Source organism: Lagenorhynchus albirostris, chromosome 19 (genome assembly GCF_949774975.1).
Source record: "Lagenorhynchus albirostris chromosome 19, mLagAlb1.1, whole genome shotgun sequence".
Lineage (NCBI taxonomy): Eukaryota > Metazoa > Chordata > Mammalia > Artiodactyla > Delphinidae > Lagenorhynchus > Lagenorhynchus albirostris.
In genome coordinates, this window is record NC_083113.1 from 12457307 (window position 1) to 12479593 (window position 22287).

Here is a 22287-nt window from a genome sequence, read left to right on the forward strand (position 1 = left end):
ATAGGAGCAGGTAATTGGAAAAGCCCTCACGTAGGTTCCCTGACCCATGGAGTGAGGGCTGTTATGGTAAGAAAGACCGCATGGTGCTTCTGAAACTATTACCACGCCCACCAAGATGGTAAATCAGAAGCTATAATGCACCCGTGGGGGAATTTCTGAGATTCATGCCAACACCACAGCATGAGAGACACAGGGACCTTGGTGGCTATCGCATCTCGGTCTAGAGCATGACGACAGTTTCTGGCAGATGGAAGTGGCAACGATAATTGCAGCTACGGTTCTGGTTGTGGTTTCTTACAGATCTAGTAATTCGTTGTTCTGTATTCGTTGGCAGAGATAATCAGAAGCATTTATATTTCAGGGACAAGAGGACACCTTCACTTTCTGGCCTCATGTCTTGGTCAACTCTCCTGCCCTCTTGTCGCAGAGGGACCTTGATCGTCTGATTTTCTACAGAACATCACACTGGTCCACTTCATTGATGGATTTATGTTATTTAATCAGTGAACAGGGAGTCGCAGGCGCCCTTGATGATAACACACGTGTGCCACAGAGTGGAGGATAAACTGCGTCATCTACTCCCCATCCCATCACACTGGTGTAAGTCCTAGGGGACTATAGGTCTGGGGCATGTCTCAATATTCCTTCTAAACTGAGAGACAATTTGCTACACCTTGTGTGGCTCCCTTTACAGAAAAGATCAGTCCTTTAGGAGTTGGCTGGGGGGATGCAGCACATGTTGACATCCTACTCCTACTCATTTGTGAGGGAACCCATAAGATTGCCAGTTTTGAGTGGATCCTAGAGCAGGAAAGGGCTCTAATGCAAGTTCAGACTGGAAACCTAGCTGCTCTGAACCTCGGGTCATCTGACCCAAGAGACCCAATGTCCCTGAAAGTTTCTGTGACATAAAGAGATAATAGGATAATCATAGTGCAGAACCTTGGGGTTTTGGAGAAAAGGTATATCTTCTTCTGCAAATAACTAACCTCCATCTGGGAAACAGCTCCTGGCTTATTACTGGGACCCAGTAAAGTTTGAATACCTGACCATGGGACACCAAGAGCGTTGTGACCTGAACTGCACATCACATACTGGGTGTAGTCAAGTTACCAAACCACGACGTTGGGCACGCACAGCACCATCTGCCATCCGTGGAGAAGGTGTGTATGCGATCAGGGCACAGGTGGATGCCCCAGCAGGTGGCTTAGGCACCCATGGCACCCAGTCGTCCTGCCTCTTCCCCACCCACACCTATGAGCTCATGGGGATTCCCTGGGATCTGTTTACAGAAGACAGAAAGCACAGACTAGGCGTATGGATGGAACTGCAGTGGGCCGGCGCCAGGCAGAAGTGGGTAGCTGCTGTGGTAGCACTAGCACATGTGGTCCTGACAGAGTGATGTAGGAAATCCCTCCGGCGGCAAAACTTCAGGGGTCCACTTTGTGGGAGGGAGAGAGGTCCTCAGGTCCACTTCGGCATGGACCCCTGCTGAGCCATTTGATCAAGGACTTGATAAGAAGAAAGGTATCAAATGAAGACGGGGGGATATGTGTGAGGTCCTCTGGGGATGGGCACAGAGTGTGAAGACGTTCACGTCCCACACGAATGCCCACCAGAACCCATGCCCTGAGCATGGGTACCCTTGGTATCCTGTGGACAGTGTCAGGCGGCTTCTCTCCCATCAGTGCTCGCACACTGGGCCCATGTGCAAAGTGGCCATGTGGGCGGTGGAGGCTCCCCATAGTGACGACAGACGGGCTAATTCTCCCCAGGGTGACCTGGCTGTTGACTGTACTCAGTGCCCAAACCAACAGAGGCAGAGGCCAACTCTAAGCCTGTTATGGCGTCTTTCTACAGCAGGACTACCCAGGACACACCCCACCCTCGAGCGGACTGAGCTCTCTCCCCACAGTGTGGGTTCTGATTTGCCTTCCTCGTACTCAGTGCTTCTGTCAACCCTGCCATTTGGGAACTTAGAAGATGTCTGTTCTATTGCTACAGTATCCCATGAAGTATTGCTTCCAGCTAGAGGACATTATTTTAAGGCAAAGGAAGTGAGGCAATTAACTCCCATCCACGGAGCTCACTGATCTTCCAGGTGCCCCACTACACAGAGACAGTTGACTTAGTGGAAGGGTGGAATGGCCGTGATAGTTGATGAGGGCACTGGGTGAGAGAAGGCACCCTGCCACCCAACAGGAGATGCTGTATGTCTTGAACCAGTGGCCAGTCTATCGTGTCACCTCTCCCAGAGCCAGAATGCAGGGGTCCATGAATCAGGGGAGGAGAAGGGAGTGTCCCCTCCCACTAGTACACCTAACAACCCGCTTAAAGAATTTTTGCTCCTGGTCTCTGTGACCTTGGGCTTGGTGTGGGTGAGGAACCCCATCAGAGCTCTAATCAGTCGGAAGCCAGGACTGCCCCCATTTTGTGCTCCTTGCGCTGCTGAAACAACAGGCAGAGACGAGGGCCACTCTGCTGATGGCCAGAGGGAACCTCACCACCAGAGGGAGGCTGGGTTGCTGGATCAAGGAAGACTATGTTTGGAAGCCAAGGGACGCGTTGGCGGTAATATCTCCTTGGCCGGTGGCCCTGTTCAGCAGAAAGTGGCCAAGAGCCAATAAGGACAAGACCATTGAACACTTACTTCTCTTAAGAATGAAGATTTGTGTCACACCAATTGTCCCGAGGAGGTGTTGGCAGGTGGTAAGAGAACGTAGAATGGGTGGTAGGAGAGGGCAGCTCTGATCACCACCAGCTACACAGTCAGGACCTTTTCATCTTCGTTATATGCTGTTTTTCCCCATCTTCCTCTCACTGTGGTACATGAAGAACTGGTTGTCTAACGCTGTGGGTGTGTGACCCATTATCGTTAGCACAATATGGTAACGGATGGGAGTTGTGTCTTCTGTATTGCGGACTCTGATTTTCATGTGGACAAAGGAAAGGGGTGACTGTGCTGGACACTTTCTGTTTCCTTCTTCAAATTCACTCTCTCAGCTTCTTCTCCTGCCCTGTGCTGTGGGGACTGTCAATGGGATCTCCTGCCTTCCAGCTGGGTTCAGTCAATGGGGAGACCCAACAGGAGACCAGAGGGCGGACACTGAGTGAGGTTGGGGTATTAATTCCCCAGCTCCCTCCCCGTAGTGTCGCTGTGGGCTGGATGGGTTTTCAGCCTGGGATCAGAGATCCTGTCAGGCAGCGTTCTCTAAACACCACCCCCACCAGATTCTAGTAATGGTCATGACTTCTCCTCAGTGTTTCAGGCCTAGGATGATAACAGCCCCAATGATATCAGCCTCAGGAAACTGTGCAAAGCCTCTTGTTTCTCTGCTTCACACAAACTCTTAAGTTATTCAAGTGGGGTGAGCCGCTGTTGGTGCTGAGGCCCTGGCTACTGGGATAGAAGCCTCATTGGTGCACCTTCGCCTCCCAAGTCATGGCGATGCCCAAATACTTTTACTTGCAGCAACCTGAAGACTCTGCCGCCACCCAGTGGGGTCCAATGGGGATGTGGACCAGATCAGTAAAGGACAGCCTGAGATGGTGAATCTGTCACCGGATTCCTCTCCTCCCTCATGCCAGATCTCTGGGAGCCCTCCCCTCCCCTCACATAGGGAAACCCCAGCATTTGGGGGAAAGGACAGTGTCTTTATTTTCACACACACGGGGCCACTGCTTGAATGTCCACCCTCCCGCAGGGCAAGTTCAGCTGCTCCGAGGCCCTGTCATCAGGTCATACAGTACGTGGGGTGGGTGTGTGTGCTAACTCGTGTAGAGGATTGGGAAATAATTCAGTGTCCAAGGCTGTTTAGTTATGAGGTCAGAGGGAGGGTTTGGGCCAGGGGGTCAGCAAGGGCTAAGAATCATGGGGAAATGGGGTCAGCAGGGAGGGCGCCCCACACCAAAGGGCTAGGGATAGTCCCAGCCCTGCCACCCAAGCCAGGTAGGGGGCAGGGGCAGCTCCATCTGGCACTATAGCCTCATCACGGTCCTCAATCACAGAAAAGACCCCAATATTCTGGGTACCGTTCAATAAGGAGCTGGAAGGTTGGGCCATGCAGCCCTGGATGTCCACTGGGGAGCTCAGCCCACCTGGAGAGTGAATATGAGTCAGAGAGGGCTCAGGTTTCCTCAGCTTAAATTCCTAAACCCTAGGAGTCCTAGACCCTCCCCCCCTCAGACCAAGAGACCAGGCTCTTAGGGCCCTCCTCCCTCCGACCTAGAAAATCTGGGTCCCCAGCCCCCTCCACCCTCAAACGCATAAGCCAGGGTCTCAAGCACCCTCCCGCCTCAGGACCAGTGAATTGAGGCCCCCAGCCCCTTCATCCCTGGGACCTGACCTTCAGCACTCACCTCCCCTGAGAGAAATGTGACCCTGGTAACAATGACTGGTGCCCTTAGGACACGTCACAGCATCAGAGTTTTGTGTGCAGGATCCAAAGACGGACAGACAGGTGGGACATTGCAGGTCTCCTGGGGCAGGGGCAGCTGGGGAGCAGAGAGAAAGTTGGGGGCGCACAGCTCTGCTCTTAGCTCTTAACCACCCTCCTTGAGCCCCAGAGTGTATCTCTGGGGCCCCATCTCTCCCCACCCCCGGTCCCACCCAGCCCGCTGGGGTCCCACACCTGGACGAGGGAGGGAGTTCAACAGGACACTGCTGCTGGCAGCCGAGTTGCACCTGTCGGAAGTGCAGAACCGGGCAAAGGAGGCGACGAGCACTCCGGGCGGCCGCGAGTGTATGGAGATAGCCTGGGAATCCTGTGTCCTGGCCTTGCTGCAGCCTTTGCTCCCCACCAGGAGCGATCTGAATCCTGAGGGGTGACAGAGTGAAAGCTGGGTGGGGGGAGGGGAGACTCGGAAGGCGGCAGAGCCAGGGGTTCCTCGGTGAACAGCAGGCAGAGGCGGGATGCGGGTCCTCGGAGGACGGGAGCACAGGTCCCGGTGAGTGCACGGGGAAGACCGGGGCCAGAGCCTGGGTCCTCCCCCAGCTCTGCCACCTCTCAGTTCTCGCTCAAATGTCACCTTCTCACTAGAGCATCCTCAGAGAGCAAATTACCACCTCTACCTCACTCTCCTGATCTCCTTTCCCTGCTGGATTTCTTTCCATAGCTCTTACCTCCATAGGCGTATCTTACTCTTTTTTTTTTTTTGCTTCCCCACTGGCACGTAAAGTGGCAAGAAGGCAGATGCGATGGGATCTACAGCACCTAAAACCGTGCCTGGCACACAACGGGCAGCTCATTAGACCTGGAATGCAGTCACTGAGGTTACTCTGTGCCAACTCTCTCAGCCCTTTGCCTGGACTACCGGATACGGCCTAGCGACCACGCAGCAGGGTAGGTACTACGATTGCCATCACCTCGGCCCCAGGTTTCAGAAGGGGAAACCAGGGCGCAGAAAGAGGGAGAATTGGGTTTGGAACTGCAAGCGTGAGGGGAACCTGGCAGGAGATTCAGGGCACAGAATCCAGGGCAGCGAGACGCAGGACCCCGTGCGGGGGTCTTGCCCTCTTGGGCAGCCCACACACCTACATCTATGAGCAGAAGCGTCTCCTGACACACCTCCCCACGATTACACAGCTGCTCCGTATTCGTGGACCACGTGACAGGTTTCTGAGCCAGGTCTTGAGAAGTCTGAAGCATGATCCCCCGATGACAGGTCAGCATAGCTGCGGAGAAAGAATGGCCAGGGTCTGGGTGATTCAGGGGCCTGCCTGGTCCTGCGCTTGGGAAGATGATCACGTTCTTGACTCACCCTCCAAGCCATCTAGCTGCTGGGTGCCTCCGCCTCAGATTAGCAGGGACACAGGAAGTCCGAGCCCCACCCCCAGTTTTTCCCCTGCTCTTGCTGGAATATCGAGGGGGCTTTTCCCAACCCCCCTTGGGGACGGCTGCTCCTCCCTTTGGGTGTGAGAGAGATGGATGGCTCTTCCTTAGCATGAGCCAATCTCTACTTCCCTCTCTGGGCTTCAGGGTCCTTATTGGAAAATAAGGAGGGCAGCCTGACACCGCAGATTTCTTTTAACTGAGAAACCCTATGTTCCAAACAAAAATACTCAGACGCTTCGCGCGCCCTGAATACTTAACTGAGGTGCCCGGCTGCCATGACTACTTTCCAGGGATTAACCCGTTTAAGCCTCCCGAGGAGTTGCCTCGCCTGGATTGGCTCGTTTCCTCCTGGCCCCTGGCCCCCGGCCCGCACCAAGCAGGTGGTGTTATCCTCGTCATCCCCATTTCCTGTTCTTTTCTTTTTTTAAATGTCTTTATTCCCCTTGATCACTCTGCTGGAGCCAAACTGGCCTCTGGATTCTTCCTTGAACACACGGCGGGCACATACCAGCCCAGGGCCTTTGTATACTCTGCGACCCCTGACTGTCTGGGGTTATCTCCTCCTCCCTGAACTTGCTGAAAGAGGCTCAAAGAGGTGGTAATCCTCAAACGCTGGTTCAGCGGCAGAGCCCAGACGGAAACCCACGTCTTTCTGACTCACACGCTCAGCTCTTAAAGGCTGTGCTCTCCCTGACTGTGCGACCCACTGCTCTCACTGGGACCACCATCCTATTCCTCAGGGGGAGAGTCGAGGCTGTTACAATCCCAGCCCTTTGGTTCTTCTTTAGTATGGGCTCCTGTGGTGGTCCATTTTGCACCCAGTCCTGGCACCCCGTCCTCTCCTTCCCCCACGCCTTCCAGGAGCTGTTCTATCTCCCTGAGATGCCCTTCTGTCCTCCACTTACTCCCTGACATCTCGCTGTACCCCATCTTTTCATGCCTGGCCTTGCCGATGCTCAATAGATATTTGCTAAACTACCGAACTGAACTTAACCAGGGAAGACAAATGCACCGTCCAAGATCCGGCTCTGATGCTGAAAGCCAACAGAATATGGACATAGATTAGGGATATCCATTTGTGGCCTAATGGCTGTGTTTTATGTGACGTGTGTGGTTTGAGAGCGTACATATATGGGATGTGTGTAGATGTGTAGTGGGTATGTGGGGTGTGTGGGGTAGTATGGGAATGTGTGAAATGTATATGGTGTGTGTATGGTATGTGATGTGTGGTGTGTGTGTACAGTGATACAGTGTGTTGGTGAGGTATGTGGTATATGTTTGTTGCATGGGTGTGGCGTGGTGTGTGTCCCGTGTACCTGTGTTTTGTTTGTGTGTGCTGTCCGCGGCATGTGAAGTGTGGTCTGTGTGCTGGGTGTGGCATGTGCTATATGTAGTGTGTGAAGTCTGTGGTGTGTGCGGGATGTGTGAGGTTTAAGGAGGCCCGTGTGCGGTATGTGAGGTGTGGTGTGTACTTGGCACAGTGTGTGTTTGTGTCTCCTGAGTGTATTGTGTGCGTTATGGTGTGTGGTGTGCGTGGCGCACATCTGATCTGTTTCGGAAACGCCTTCTGAATTATGAATGTTACCTAGTCCCAGAGACGAAGGCCAGATAAGTAAACCAGCATTAATGAGAAGGAAAGATTCAGACTCTGTTCTCCTCTGCTCAACACCCTTCCACAGCTCCACTGCCCTCAGCAGAAAGGCCAGCCTCTCAGTCTGGCTGGGCAGACACCTGACCCACCACCAGGACCCCCCGCCTACCTCTCGGCTCCCCCAACAATATCCATTCCCAAGACACAGCAGCGCATTTCCTGCCTCCTTGGCCTGGCACCCGCTTCCTCCTGGAAAACTTGTGATCACCCACCACCCCCAGCTGCACCCCATCCTCTCGATGAGCCCCTCCTCAGGCAGAGCCAAGGGACCCCTCTTCAAACCAGCAGGCTGCCCCCACCTCCAAGCCTTTGTCCATGCTGTTTCCTCTGCCTGTTCGTGTCCTTTTCCTCTTCTGTGAATAAACTGCAGCTCATCTTTAAGACACGGCTCACAGGTCACTTCCTCTGTGAAGCCCTCCCTGATTCGCCCCTCCCAGGACATCAGTATCATCCTTCTCTGAGGCCCCCCCAGACCCACTTCCATGACAGCCCTGTGACCATCTGTGTCTGCGATGTCTCCCTTCTTGGTCCTGGAAGCCCTTTAGGGCAGGGCCAGGGTCGAGTCCTCTGGGGTCTCCACAGACCTTGGAATCCTGTACAAACTCACGTCAGCAAACGCATCGTGGGTGCCCATCCTCAGCCAGCCCTTGTGCTGCCCGAGGCTGGAAGCCTGGTGTCAGTGACATCTAGGCTCTGTCCTCAAGGCTCCCAGTCCAGCCAGAGAGATCCAAACAAGAGGAACGTTTGCTGAACTCACTCAACTCTCTCCCTGAAGCTCGGACAGGGAAGACCCTTCTCCCACTTTCCTAAGACCTCACTCCCCACCTCGCCACGGCAGGTGCTTCACAGCAAGACACTCCAGGCCACTCTCATCCACCGGTGTACGGTTTGGCTGGGTTTCCACGGGGAAGTGGGGACCCTCCCCGTGTCCCCGTCTGGCTTTTACTTTTCCTGTCACACCTGAAGCACCCTTGATATCCTCGCTGATCTTTTATCTCTGCAGCATGGCTGCTGGGGTGCTCCAGTACCATGGGTGGGGGATGGGTGAGGGTGGTCAAGGGGAAGGGGAAGACCCAGGGTTACCCAAGGTCAGTGGTGTGGAGAAGTAGAATTGGAAGCAGCAAGTCACTCCCAGCAAGGAAACCAGCCGGCACACCTGCACTCACTTCTGCAGCCAATGGACAGAGTGGCACGTGAGGCAGCCCACCCTCTCTGCCCCTCTGGCCTTCCTCCCTGCTCCCCTGCCCCTCTCCCACCTGGACAGGCCCAGCATCATTTAAAACACCCACCAGGGGCTTCCCTGGTGGCACAGTGGTTGAGAGTCCGCCTGCCGATGCAGGGGACATGGGTTCGTGCCCCGGTCCGGGAAGATCCCACATGCCGCGGAGCGGCTGGGCCCGTGAGCCATGGCCGCTGAGCCTGCACGTCCGGAGCCTGTGCTCCGCAATGGGAGAGGCCACAACAGTGAGAGGCCCACGTACCACAAAAAAACAAAAACAAATAAAACACCCACCAGTGGACTCCTGTCCTATAGATATGTCCCCTGGACCACGCACCCTCTGTCTCCCCTTAAGCTGGACACCTCTTACTGGCATCCTCACCTGAAGCGCCTACTGGGAGAATCCCTTACATCACATCCGCCTGAGTGAGTAATAAATATCTGAATGACGTGATGCTGGCTTTGGTGGGATGTGTTTGGATGTCCACCTTTCACAGGGTCATCGTGGCCCGAGGCCGCGGCGCAGGGCATTTGGTCTTGTGGGTATGACACTCACCTTCAGAATCACAGGTCTCCTGCAGACTGATGGGCCCGATTTCCTGAGTCCCATTAAGCAGGTTACAGCCTGCTTGGGACATGCACCCCTGGACTCTCAGATGGGTGGGGTGGTTCCCTGTGGAAAGTGAGAGGAGGGGAGAGAGGGAGACACTGCTGCTGGGACCATCCATCCCTCATGCGGGAGGCGCAGCTCTGGGAAGCCAGGCCCACCCTCCTCCGGGTCCCAGACCTCCTCCGGGTCCCAGACCTCAGCTCCCTTTCCTCCCCAGAGACTCAGATCTTGGTCCGGCTCACCAGCACGGAGCAGAAGGTGCCCACTGTAGCAGTGCGTGCTCTCGGCGGGGCAGGTCAGCTCTGCTGCAGACCGGCAGCTTTGGGCAGACAAGCAGACTGGACACCGCACAGACCCCAGGGCTGGGGAGGTGACAGAGAAAGGGAGGCAGGACTGAGAAGGCTCTGAATTCAGACCGTGTGCCTTCCCTCCACCCCTCCCCCATTTTGCTGGTCCCCAAGAATCAATTCCCTAGTGTCCCCCAAAAGTGCCCTCCTCGAGCTCTTCTCATGAAGGCCTGGGGTGCAGGGCATTTGGAACATGAGCTAGAGAGACAGCAAGGTTGAGGAGGGGACGTGAGATCTGGGAAGGGGTGTCCGGGACTGAGCACAGGAGGTGGTACGAGTCGGGGAGCGGTGCCCGGGGAGGACCCAGTGGCTTCACCCACAAGTTCCACTAAACAGTCCAAGAAGACAAGACGCCCGTGTCCACAAAAGATGCCAAAGAGTAGAGAAACGCAGAACACAGCCCCAAACCCGATTTACGGTCTCAGACAGAAAAAGACAGTGGGAAGTCACAGGCCCGTTTCACTCAGGAGGAGGAAATGCCAGAACCCTGACTAGAACACGCGTGGACCAAATCCAGCGGGATGGAAAGAAGGAGCTGGTACCAGGTCAGGGCCGGAGCCAGAGTCGGAGGTGGGTGGTTGAACATGGGAAAAGCGGTCCAGTTTTCTGCTCCGGGACTGTTAGAAGGAGCTGTGCTGGGGAAGGTGGGCAGGGAGGGATTCTAAAGGAGCATCCCCAGCGTGCTCACCCCAACGCCTCAGCCCCGTGGCTTCCCTCCTCCCAAACACCCTCCTCCTCTCCCTCCGGCACCTGTGGGTGGGTGCGGGGCCCAGAGAGGGAGGCTGGTGGACAGGTGGTTGCACAAGTCCTCCCGGCACACCCGGGTGTAGGAGGCGATGGACAGGCCGGGGCCTGCCCTGTGCTGGGTGATGAGGTCCTCGTGATCGGCTGCCTGGGTGCAGCCCTTGATGAGCACCACGTACACGTAGGGTCCTGGACCAAGAGAGAGAGACGGGCCAGGGTGAGGTCATGACTAGAGGGCAGATGTGCTTCGTGCTCTGGGGTGAGAGGCTGCAGAGCAGGCCACTGGGTAGCCGAGGAGGCAACAGCTCCTGGTACTGGGGGGAGCAGGCTTTCGAGTTTGTACACAGAATATGCCAGTAGGAGCGGGGGCGATAGGAGCGTCTCTGCACAGAAGAGGGTGGGAGTCGGGCGGGGGCCCACGGGCCCTCCTTACCGTTCTCCATCAGCATCAGAACCTCCTGGCAGCTCCAGCCTTCCTCACAGTGCTTCTGGCTAGCCGTCCACTGGAGGGGCAGTTCCGATGCATTCTTCACAGACATCAGTGTCGCCCAGTAGCAGGTCAGGGCCTGCACTCCTGAGATGGGAAGAGCCAATCAGTCTTAGCTCATCCTCCAGAGTCCCCTCCCGTCTGAGGTCCTCACTCACCGGGCACGGTGATGCCCAGGAGGGCCAGCAGCAGGAAAGGGCTCATGATCAGGGCAGCTGGAACCCTCACTCCTGCTCTCTCCTCCTTTTTATATCTCGCCTCACTCAAGGCAGTCCAGGAAAGGGGTGGGGAGGGGAGGGACTTGCTAAATGGGGCGTGGGCCTCCGTCTGAGTCTCAACACCTTAAAGGCAGCAGGGGTGGGGAAGGGTGGGGGCTGGAGGGTTGGCGAGTGAGGTCGAGGGGGAGTCTGCATCCTCCCTCCTTCCCCAGACCCAGGAGTCTGGGCCCCCAGTCCCTCCACAGTTAGAGATGGAGGCATCCTGGCTCCTAGACCTCACCAGTCCAGGTCCCCAGCCCTCTTTCCTCCAGAGCCCAGCTGTGGGGGTCCCCACCCACATCCTGTTTCAGGACAGTTTGTGAAGGCGGTTTCCTCATCTCATAGCACCTTGGCCACCTTCTGGCCCCAAGTGAGGAAATGGCCCAAGTGCCCGTGAAGACACTGTGAGGTGAGTCTTGGCTGGTCGTTACGCTCTCCCTATCCTAACCTCTGCCCTCCTGCTACTTGCCTTTTCTTTCTCTTTCCTTTCTATACTGCTGTCCTTTTTGTTCTCTTTTTCACTTACTTCCCTCATGCTTTCTCTTCTTCTACTGTTCTCTCCCCTCCCAGCACAACACAGGCCCTAGAATCTCCATCTCCCCGCCACCCAGGAGGGAGCTGAGGAATGGTGGGGCGGGGGTAGGGGTAGAGACTGAATCTCTATCAAAGAATTAGGATATTCCTCAGCAAAGCCAAGTGTCTTTGCCAGAAATAGATGGCACAGTGGTGTGCTAGAAGACCAGCTTTTCAGAAAAACCGCATCAACAAACCCTGCCTCGGAACATCGGCCTATTTCTATGGTGTAAATACTCCTACCATGTCTGATTTTAAGCTACCAATCATTTAACAACCAGCTTGCAAAATTCCTAAATATTTAACAATCGGCTTTTGCAAGCCTGCACAAACTAGCTCTGCATGCTGGGTAGGAGGGAGACAGGGAAGAATCAGGGGTGTCTGTCGGTGGCTGCAGAGGCCAGATGTGGGTCTGTGAGAAAGAGAGGGGAAAGGGAGAAAAGAGTGAGAATAGGGCTTCCCTGGTGGCGCAGTCGTTGGGAGTCCGCCTGCCGATGCAGGGGACACGGGTTCGTGCCCCGGTCCGGGAAGATCCCACATACCGCGGAGCGGCTGGGCCCGTGAGCCACGGCCGCTGAGCCTGCGCATCCGGAGCCTGTGCTCTGCAACGGGAGAGGCCGCGGAGGTGAGAGGCCCGCGTACTGCAAAAAAAAAAAAAAAGCTAGAAGAAGGAAGAATTTGCTCTCTGCTTGAGCTGAGGCATACATCTTCTCCTGCCCTGGGACATCAGCCCTCCTTGTTTCAGGCCTTTGAACCTGGACTAGGACTTATACCATTGGCTCCCCTGGTTCTCAGGCCTGAGGTTTGAACTGGTGCTGCCAGCTATCCTGGGCCTCCACGGTACAGACAGCAGATCCTGGGACTTCTTAGCCTCCATAATTTCATGAACCAATTCTTCATAATAAATCTGTTTCTATATATTCATATATACCCTACTGCTTCTGTCTCTCTGGAGAACCTTGACTAATACAGGCACTAATCCCATCATTAGAGTTCTACCCTCATGACGTAATGACCTCCCAAAGACCCCAGCTCCAAACACCTTCATACTAGGATTAGTGTTTCCAGTGCACCAGGTACCCAGACTCCACTGGGGCCCAGTAATAAGCCTAGAGCCCCTTTCCAAATGTCTGATTGCAATCTTCAGAAGAAGGTGTAGATTTTCTCCAAAACATGGAGTTCTGCACCGTGATTATCGTATTGGACCTTGTAAGATGTTCCATATTGTAATATACTGGGTTTGAAACATAGACACTGTTAATGCCTTTATTTTCTAAGTACAACCAACCAGGAGTTATTCAGAAGAACTTTTTTATATTTCCAACTGGGAGATTTTGGTGGAAGGAAGCTAGGGTTAATTTCTAGTATAATTCTTTTGTGGTTTAAATGGTTTGTTCTTTTTTATAATTTATGGCTACTCCCTATTGCTTACTAACCCTACTGTTTGATATTAAAATGTATCTGCATTTATCAACACATGATTTTACTTCTTCAGAACCAGTTGAGGATTAGCCAAGTCTGATGTCCTCTTACAGGAAGTTAAGGGTTTTGCCTAACTGTACTTGTGAAACAACGTTACAAGGTTTTAAAAATCAATTTCCGATAAATTAATTTGCAAACTGGGTTCCGGCTTCTCCTCTTTGGTAATTGAATAAAGTTTGTTCTGTTCCAGTCCTCCGCCCCCCCCCCCAAAAAAATCAATTGCAAGTCACTGATTCATTGCAAAAAACAATCAACTGTGGGCTAAAAAATAGTATCAGAATTTAGATTTTGCTTATTTATTTGTAGAGCCTTGAACTAGCTAATGCTCCTTTGGTTTCTAAATTATTCATGTTGGGTCTAAAGTCAATTTCAGTCAAAGAAATAACTTTTAAAGCTGTTTGCATTCTTCTAGTTTGAGTTGCAAAGATAGAGGGGAGAGAAAGGGGGGTTAGGAAAAAGAGAGAGGAGAAAAGAGAGGAAGAGAGAGAGAGATAAATGAAGAATAGAAGGAAAGAAAATTAGCTACAGAATGGAGAAGGAAAAAAAAAAAATAGAGACAGAATGAAGTTCAGGTTTGTAATATCTAAAGATCAGCCTGTCTCTTCTGGATATCGACCCCTAATCTGATCCCAGAACCAGACTGATTCTTAACTCTGACCCTATACAATCCCACATTCTGAACCTAAACATCTCATATCAGTTCCTGACCCTGAACAAGCTAAGCCCTAACCCTGACCCTAAACCCTGATTCTGTTATTTGCACTGCAGACTTGAACTTTAAAGAATCGAAAATAGTCATTCCCCAAGTGGACATTCACATCCAGAGATGGTGTTTCATGGGCTTACAGTGGGTTAAGCAGCCTGTGGCCTTTCAGCCTTCAACTTCCCCCTCTACATTGGTTTTGTCACCCATCCCTCACAGCCTCTAAAGACACTGACTGAAAGAAAAACACTTCCTTGGTCTTCCATTCCTTTCAGTGCCTCTTCCCTTCTCAGTCAAGCATCTTCAACTATCTGGACATATTTTCTTTGCTTCTATTTTTTCACCTCCCACTCACTCCTCCATGCTCTCTTTCCATCGCCTCTTTCTCTAAAATTGCTTTTACTGGGCTTCCCTGGTGGTGTAGTGGTTAAGAATCCATCTACCAATGCAGCGGACATGGGTTCGAGTCCTGGTCTGGGAAGATCTCACATGCCACGGAGCAACTAAGCCTGTGAGCCACAACTTCTGAGCCTGTGCACCTAGAGTCCGTGCTCCGCAACAAGAGCAGCCACCACAATGAGAAGCCCGCACACCGCAACCAAGAGTAGTCCCTGCTTGCCGCAACCAGAGAAAAGCCCGCTCGTAGCAACGAAGACCCAACGCAGCCAAAAATAAAATAAATTTATTAAAAATTAATTTTAAAAAATTTATTAAAAAATTATTTAAAATAAATTTTTAAAAATAAAATAAATAAAATAAAATTGCTTCTACCAAGGTTGAGGTTCTGGGGGAGGGTAAGAGTCCAGTTGAGGTGGACATCACACTCCAGGTTGCAAAACTACCTCCAGTCGTGCAGATGTGAGAAGTTTATTTTTCCTTCGGATAAAGCTAATTAACTAATACAGACAATCACCCCCAATTACCAGATGAATTTAGGATATGTGACAAATGGTGCTGTCAAGTCCTCTTACTTGAGGACTAGTTACTGTTTACCTTAAGAACATGTATGTGGGGGTTGTATCTGTCTGGCTATATAAGGGAGTGAGCTTTCTTTCGGTCTTTCAATTTCTTAGCAAACTGCCTGTAGTGCACATCACATTCTGGTTTAATGCTGTAATAAAACTTTTTCTTTTTTCTCTTCTACCTGTGTGGAGAGGTTTTCTGGGTTGAGAAAAGCCTTTGTTTTTCTTTTTCTTTTTTTCTGTTTTAAATTGAATATATTTGACATATAACACTGTTTAAATTTAAGGTATACAATATTTTAATTTGATACATTTATATATTCCTATATGATTGCCATTGTAGCAATATTTCACACCTATATCCCATTACATAATTATCTTTTCTTTTTAGTGGTTGGAATAATTAAGTTCTAGCCTTTTAGCAAGTTCGATGATTATAATAAAATGTTGTCTATATTCATGTTAGAGCTCTATGGCTTATTTACTACTTGTTGCAAGTCTGCACCCTTAAACAACATCTCTCCTATCCCCGGCAAGCCCATCCCCTTGTTACCGACCAAGGTTCCTGGCCTCCTTAATCAATAGAAATTGATCAGAGGCCAGCCAAGAAATTCAGGCAAGGCCTTATTGGGGTCCCTGCTGCAGCAGGGGGGATTGAGAACAAGTAACAGGTTTCCTTGCTGGCACGCTCTCTGAGGGGACTGCGAGCTGGTCCCTCACATGGGGGGAGGGGAGGGGGTGTGTCCAGCGGTGCGGCTGGAGGAGGGGCTGATGTGGTTTGCCCACCCCTCAGGTGGTGGTGTGTGCAGGGGGCATGTGCAATACCCCGATTTTGCTCCCGACCCCCTGCTTTTGCTCCCAGCTCTTTAGAAGTGGCAGTAGGGCTTTTTGGTCCCTTTGTATCTTGTCCAGATTTTGCCCCAACTGCGCATGCACGCAGTTATTTTTTTTAGTCCCTTATAGTTTCTTTGTATTTTGTTGCTCAGGGAGACGTTTGTCCAGGTGCAAGCGTTGCAGCACTGCAGCATAGGGTCCACGTCCCAGCCTGTCTCATCCTGGTAACCACCATTTTTACTCTCTGTTTTTATGACTTTGGCTTTTTAAGATTCCACATATAAGTGATATCATACAGTACTTGTCTTTCTTGGTCTGACTTAATCTCCCTTAGCATCAGGCGCTCAAGGTCCATCCGTGTTGTCACAAATATCTGTAGCAGGATGTCCTCCTTTCTCGTGATGGAATAATATTCCATTGTGTGTATATATATATATATAAAATATATATATAGGTCTATACCCCAGAAGTGGAATTGCTGGATTTCATTTTAGTTACATTCTCGAAACACCCCCGACCTTCTGAATTTCTAAGACATCACCTTGCTGGCCAATCCTCAGAGAGGAGGTGCAGCCCTCTCCTTACAGATCATCAATGAAGATAGACCCATGACCTTGATCACCTTTACAGAGCTCACTGGCCCCGGGGGTGGCTGAGACCTCTGAGGAAGGAGCGTGGCCCCAGGCCCCTGACCTGTTCTCAGTCAGTCACCTCCTCTGTTTCTCCACAGGCCCAGTGGCACAGCCCTCCATCTGAACCAGCAATACCACCATCACAGAACATAAGGACCCTGCCGTCCTGACCTGCCTCTCAAATGACGCTGGGATCTCCATATGCTGGTTCTTCAATGGCTAGAGTCTACTGCTCACAGAGAGGATGAAGCTGTCCCTGGACAACAGCAACCTCTCCATAGACTCCGTCAGGAGGGAGGATGCTGGGGATTATCAGTGTGAGGTCTCCAACCAGGGCAATTCCAGCAGAAGTGATCCCCTCAGGCTGGATGTGAAATGTAAGTGACCACTCGCCCCATGCTACATCTTCCAGGGAGGATTACTCTACAAACAGTGTGCAAAATGGGTAGAGGTCACAGGGGGCAAAATAGCAGTTAAGAGACCATTATAGTAAACAGATGGCAAAATCTTAATAGTACCACCTCTGGAAAAAATACAATTAGTTTCTAATCCTGGGTCTGGCATTTCCTCTGTGACCTTGTACAGTATTTTTTTTTTCTGGCACACTTTCTTTATATGGTAAAAATAAAAAGTATGTAAGATTTACCATTTAAATGATTTTTAAGTTTATAGCTCAGTGGCATCAAGTACATTCACATTGGTTTGCAATCATTACCCATATACATCCACTACATTTTGGTTAGTATTGTCATCTGAAAATATTATCTTCCAGTCCGTGAACACAGAATGTCTTTCCATTTATTTATGTCTTTAATTTCTCTTACTATGTTTTCTCCTTTTTGAAAAATTGTTTTTCAGTTTTTCTGTGTACAAGTCTGTCACTTACCTGGTTAAGTTAATTCCTAAAGGTTTTATTCTGATTGATGCTGTTATAAATGGAATTTTTAAAGTTTCCTTTTCATACTGTTCACTTTTCATGTATAGATAATACAACTGTATTTATGTGTTGGTTTAGTATCCTGCAGCTTTGCCAAATTTGCTTATTAGCCCTAACAGTTTTTTGTGACATTTTTAGGGTTTTCTATATAAGGTCACATCATCTGCAAACAATTAATTTTGCTTCTTCATTTACAATTTCGATGTCTTTTATTTCTTCTTCTTCTTTTTTTTTGCCTACTTGGTCTGACTATTACTTTCTTTTTTTTTTTTTTTTTTTTTTTTTTGCGGTACACGGGCCCCTCACCGTTGTGGCCTCTCCCGCTGCGGAGCAGAGGCTCCGGACGCGCAGGCTCAGCGGCCATGGCTCACCGGCCCAGCCGCTCCGCGGCATGTGGGATCTTCCTGGACCGGGGCACGAACCCGTGTCCCCTGCATCGGCAGGCGGACTCTCAACCACTGCGCCACCAGGGAAGCCCTGACTATTACTTTCAATACTATTTTGAAGAGAAGTGGCAAAAGCAGGCATCCTTATCTTGTTCTTGATCTTAGTGGGAAAACTTTCAGGCTTTCACATTTAGAATGAGGTTAGATATGGGTTTTAATATATGGCCTCTATTATGTGGAGGTAATTTCCTTCTATTCTGAGTTAGAGTGTGATGAAAGGATTTTGAATTTTGTCTAATGCTTAAACTGATTTAATCTCCTTCTTAGTTATAGGTCTATCATATTTTCTCTGTCTTTGTGATTCCACCTTGGTAGCTTTTGAGTTTCTAGGAATTTGTCTATTTCATCGAAGTTATGCAACTTGTTGGCATATAATTATTCATAATACTCTTGTAATTCTTATTATTTCTTGAGAATTGGTAGTTATGTTCCCACTTTCATTTCTGATTTTAGTAATCTGAATCTTCCCTTTTTTTCTTGAGCATTCTAGTTAAAGGTTTGTCAATTTTGTTAATCTTTTTTGAAGAACCAATTTTTCTTTTTATCGATTTTCTCTATTATCTTTCTATGCTCTGTTTATCTCCACTCTTAATTGTTATTATTTCCTTCCTTCTGCTAGCTCACGGTTTGGTTTATTCTTCTTTTGCTAGTTCCTTAAGTTGTAAAGTTCGGTTGCTGATTTGAGATCTTTCTTTTTTTTTCAATGTAAGCGTTAACAGTTATAAACTTCTTGCACAAGATTATTAACTACTCTGAGCCTCAGATTCCTCAACTGAAAATTGCAGTAGAAGCACCTGCTTCATGGCATTATTTCAAAGATTTAATGTACTATTAAATTAAACTCTTGGTAAAACGCCACACACAGAGGAAAATGTTCCATAACTGTTAGATGCTATTACTACTACTATTACCATTAGGCTCTATAAAATCAGGTACTCCTACAGTCAAGGACTACCTGACTCTAGATCCACCTGTTAGCTATTAGACAATGGGCACGTTTTTTCACCACTGGAAGCCTCAAGTTTTTCACCTATGAAATGGAAATAATGTCGATCTGGCAGGGTTACATGAATCAAATGAGATATATGTAAAGTATATAGCCCACGGGCCTAGAGCCCATGCTCTGCAACAAGAGAAGCCACCGCAGTGAGAAGCCTGTGCACCGCAACGAAGAGTAGCCCCCGCTCACTGCAGCTACAGAACGCCCGCACGCAGCAACGAAGACCCAACACAGCCAAAAATAAAATAAATTAATTAATTTTTTTAAATGGATAACCAACAAGGACCTACTGTATAGCACAGGGAACTCTGCTCAATGTCATGTGGCAGGCTGGATGGGAGGGGAGTTTGGGGGAGAATGAATACATGTATATGTATGGCTGAGCCCCTTTCCTGTTCACCTGAAACTATCACAAATTTTTAATTGGCTATACTCCAATATAAAACAAAAAGTTTTAAAAAAAAGAAAATTTATTCCTTGAAGGAACAAGTAGAGACTTGTTGTTTTGCAGAGCACCTCCCACTGTAAAATAATGTCACCTTCGTTGACTCTTCGTTTTTCTTTCGATGACAGTTGATTCAACACAAGGAAGTTCTTCTGGCCTCTCAGGTGGTGCTATTGCCGGCATCGTGATTGGAGTCCTGGCTGGCGTAGCTCTGATAGCACCCCTGCTGTATTTCCTGTATATGAGATAGACTGAAGGGTATGATGCCTTTCCTCTTGTTCTGCTTTCTCTGAGGCTAATCGTCATGCTCGGGAGAGGGAAGGAGACTTCATTTTCTGCCTCTGGACCTGGATCTGCTCCTCATGCTTCCTAAAGCCCTGCTTCTTGGCACTAATTCTGATGGGTCTCTTCTTCCCTGGTCTTCATGCTTCCTGTGCCCTACTCTGTCTTGGACATGGTTATTCCCAACCCCACCTGGTTTAGAGGAAGCAGAGCCCATTATGTTCCTCTGTCCCCAGTCAGGGAAGCCAAGGTCCAAGAAGGAAAACTAATGAGGAAATGAAAGAAGCAGGAGGAAGGGGGTCCTGCGCTCTGTCGACAACAGTAGCAGGAGGAGGGAGGGACAGGACAGGAAGCGAACCTAAGAAAAGCAGAAACAACTAAAGGCCTCCTGGGCAATAAATAAAGTGACAAAGAAACAGCATCTACCTACAAAAGGGGAAAGGTGTCAGGGTAGAAATAAGCTCAGAAGCAGTTGGCATGAATGGCCCCAAATGTGAACAGCCAGTAAGAAGGAGAGGAGTAAACACCAGAAGGGATGATGGGTAGATTGAAGGAGGAGGTCCTCAGAGGAAAGAGGACCAACCAAGGTATAAATGAACACTGAGGAGCCCCAAGGAGTCATGCTGACAGGGTTCTTCCTAATTCAAGAGCAAAGGTCCTGTACCTGGGAATAGCAGTTACAGTGTCTGATATTTATTTAGGGCAAGTGACCAGCGCGATCTCACAGAGCACAAATCCTCAGACCACAACCAGAGTAAGTAAACCTGCTCACCTAGTGAGAGCTCGTATGTTCTACTGTATACCCTGCCCTACCAGGGAATCCCGGATTTCCAAGTGAATCCCTACCTTCTGAATTATTAGAGGGGATCTCAGTTTCCCAAGCTTAAACTGGCATAGGTCCTCACGCCCTTCCTAGCCATGTAAGATTCCCCTGAGACACAGCTGGGGGAGAGACACTCGCCCCTCCTAGGCCAGGCAAGCCAAGCAGGCCATGAGATGGACATGTTTCCAGGAGCCTTTTCCTCATCCTACCTCCTTCCCCCTCCTGCCTCTCTTACGGATGCGGGCATCTCCTTTGGTGAGACTTTCCCTGCCTTTGGTGCTCTGGGTACTGTGGGCCTCAATGCCCCTCCCTGCCGCTGGAGCCTGCTGCAGAGACACACACCTGGGCAAAACTCATGCCTTGTGAACTGGAAGAAATCTTCGGAAGTGCACTGAGGCCTCTCCCCACCCCTCCTTGGTCTCATGCCCTGGGGTCTGGACCGCAGACTGAGGGAAGCGAATTCCTTAAGTCTTAATCATGGGCCACCCCCCCACCCCACCCTCTCACCACCTGCCACCTCCTTCAGCTAGAAGCACAACAGCTTAGGAACACCGCGTTCTGAGGCCATAAGTCAGCTCTGCATTTTCATGGGTTGGTAACTTCTTTTGCTTCCCCAGGTCAGGGCTACAATTCACCCAACAAGCCAGTTTCATTGGCTCTTTTTCTCATGAAAATATCTCTGTGTAGAATGGGTTATTCTTTTTTTTTTTTGTTTTTGTTTTACTGTTTTATTTGGGGAAAGTGCTTCTTACAAAAGGGCAGCTACAAAATACAGGGACCTCTGCAACCATGACTTGTTTACTCTGAAAGGACGAGTGGGATTCAGGGAATCCAAGCAGTAGAGGGACAAATCGGGAGCCTCTCCAAGTCATCCTCAGGACGCGGAGCAACAGAACGCAAAGCTAAACTTTCCAGTCAAGGAATTCTTGTTCTTTATAGGAACTGTTTACATTTGATACAGGGTGATGTCTTCACTTGCGGGAAATTCACTAGAATGAAAGCTCTGTGAGGACAGGGAACCTTTTGTTCTGTTTGCTACCATAGCCCACGTTCCTGGCTCCTTGTAGGTGCTCCACGAATGAAGAAAGAAGGGAGGAAAGAAGAAAGAAAGGGAGGGAGGGAGGGAGGGAGGGAGGGAGGAGTTTTGGAGTGGGAAGGCCCTGGTTGGCCTCCTTTTCTTCCCAGTTGGCGTCTCTCCTTCAGAACTACCCCAGGCTGCTGGCCCATGGCCTTCCTTCCAAGAGAAACGACTTGAGCTGCCACTCCTTAAACTGCCGTTTAACCCAGGCTCGCTTGGCACCAGGCAGCACGGACACGTGACCACATTCATCTTCTCACCAGCTCTGAGGGCTGTGCCGTCGCTTTGACTTGGCTTTCTCAGCCCCGGCGCTCGTTTCGGGGCCACGTCATTCTCGGTTGTGGGCAGCTGTCCTGTGTCTCGAAGGCTGGTCAGCACCGTCCCTGGCCCCTCTCCACCAGATGCCAGGAGTGCCCCTCTGCCCTCCCTTGTGACAACCAGAAACTGTCTCCACACATTGTTAGGTGTCCCCAGCGGGTGAGAACCTCTGTGTTCATCCTGCAAACAAGGAAACCGAGGCCCAGAGAAACTGAGTTTGCTGCCGGGTGCTGTATCAGAGGTTGGAATTCACCCCAGGTCTGTCCTGCTTGGGAGCCAGCGTTCCCTCCATCCCTTGGCAGGGCTGGCCACGCGGGGAGCTGTCACTGGGAAGACCCAGAGCCTCTGCCTAGGCCCTGCTGGTGTCCCAGCGACAGCGGAGAAGAGCCAGGCCTCTGACGTGTGGACAGAGCCTTCGCTAGCAGCTTGAAAAACACTTACTCGCTGGCCATGCCTGGGAAGCATCATCAATGATAAATCATATCTCTTAATTATGTGTGATTTCTAGGGCCAGCCAAGATTTCCTTTTCGTGACAAATATTTTCTCTGCAATTCCTTCCCTCCTCACACTCCCCCGCTGCCCCAGAAAAGGAAGAGCAAAGCACAAGGGGAGCCTGGGGCTG

At 50.5% G+C, this 22287-nt stretch overlaps 1 protein-coding gene and 1 long non-coding RNA gene across 4 annotated transcripts; one reads left to right on the forward strand and one right to left on the reverse strand.

Moving 5' to 3' along the window:
- The first annotated feature begins 364 nt into the window (after positions 1–364).
- LOC132509941 (uncharacterized) lies at positions 365–17017 on the forward strand. 2 transcript variants are annotated; one of them, XR_009537178.1, is made up of 4 exons: positions 365–600; positions 1007–1163; positions 5179–5342; positions 16434–17017. It is a non-coding gene; the product is annotated as an uncharacterized LOC132509941 (long non-coding RNA). The 2 variants fall into 2 exon arrangements; XR_009537177.1 differs by lacking the exon at positions 16434–17017 and having other exon boundaries at positions 5179–7866.
- Positions 3643–20831, reverse strand: CD177 (CD177 molecule). 2 transcript variants are annotated; one of them, XM_060131551.1, is made up of 9 exons: positions 20776–20831; positions 10839–10979; positions 10412–10594; positions 9557–9676; positions 9261–9377; positions 5534–5674; positions 4632–4817; positions 4360–4494; positions 3643–4098 (listed from the first exon to the last, which is right to left on the reverse strand). In XM_060131551.1, exons 2-9 carry the CDS (start codon positions 10942–10944, stop codon positions 3863–3865), a joined length of 1224 nt encoding a protein of 407 aa, XP_059987534.1. In that variant the 5' UTR covers positions 10945–10979; positions 20776–20831; the 3' UTR covers positions 3643–3862. The 2 variants fall into 2 exon arrangements, with proteins under 2 accessions (XP_059987534.1, XP_059987533.1); XM_060131550.1 differs by lacking the exon at positions 20776–20831 and adding an exon at positions 11051–11155.
- Between the last annotated feature and the right edge of the window lie 1456 nt (positions 20832–22287).

Coding starts and splice junctions, on each gene's coding strand:
- CD177 (XM_060131550.1), bottom strand. CDS start 11,096: ATGAGCCCTTTCCTGCTGCTGGCCCTCCTGGGCATCACCGTGCCCG. Junction 10,980..11,050: donor CCTGGGCATCACCGTGCCCG/GTGAGTGAGGAC, acceptor TTCCCATCTCAG/GAGTGCAGGCCCTGACCTGC. Junction 4,495..4,631: donor GAACTCCCTCCCTCGTCCAG/GTGTGGGACCCC, acceptor TCTGCTCCCCAG/CTGCCCCTGCCCCAGGAGAC.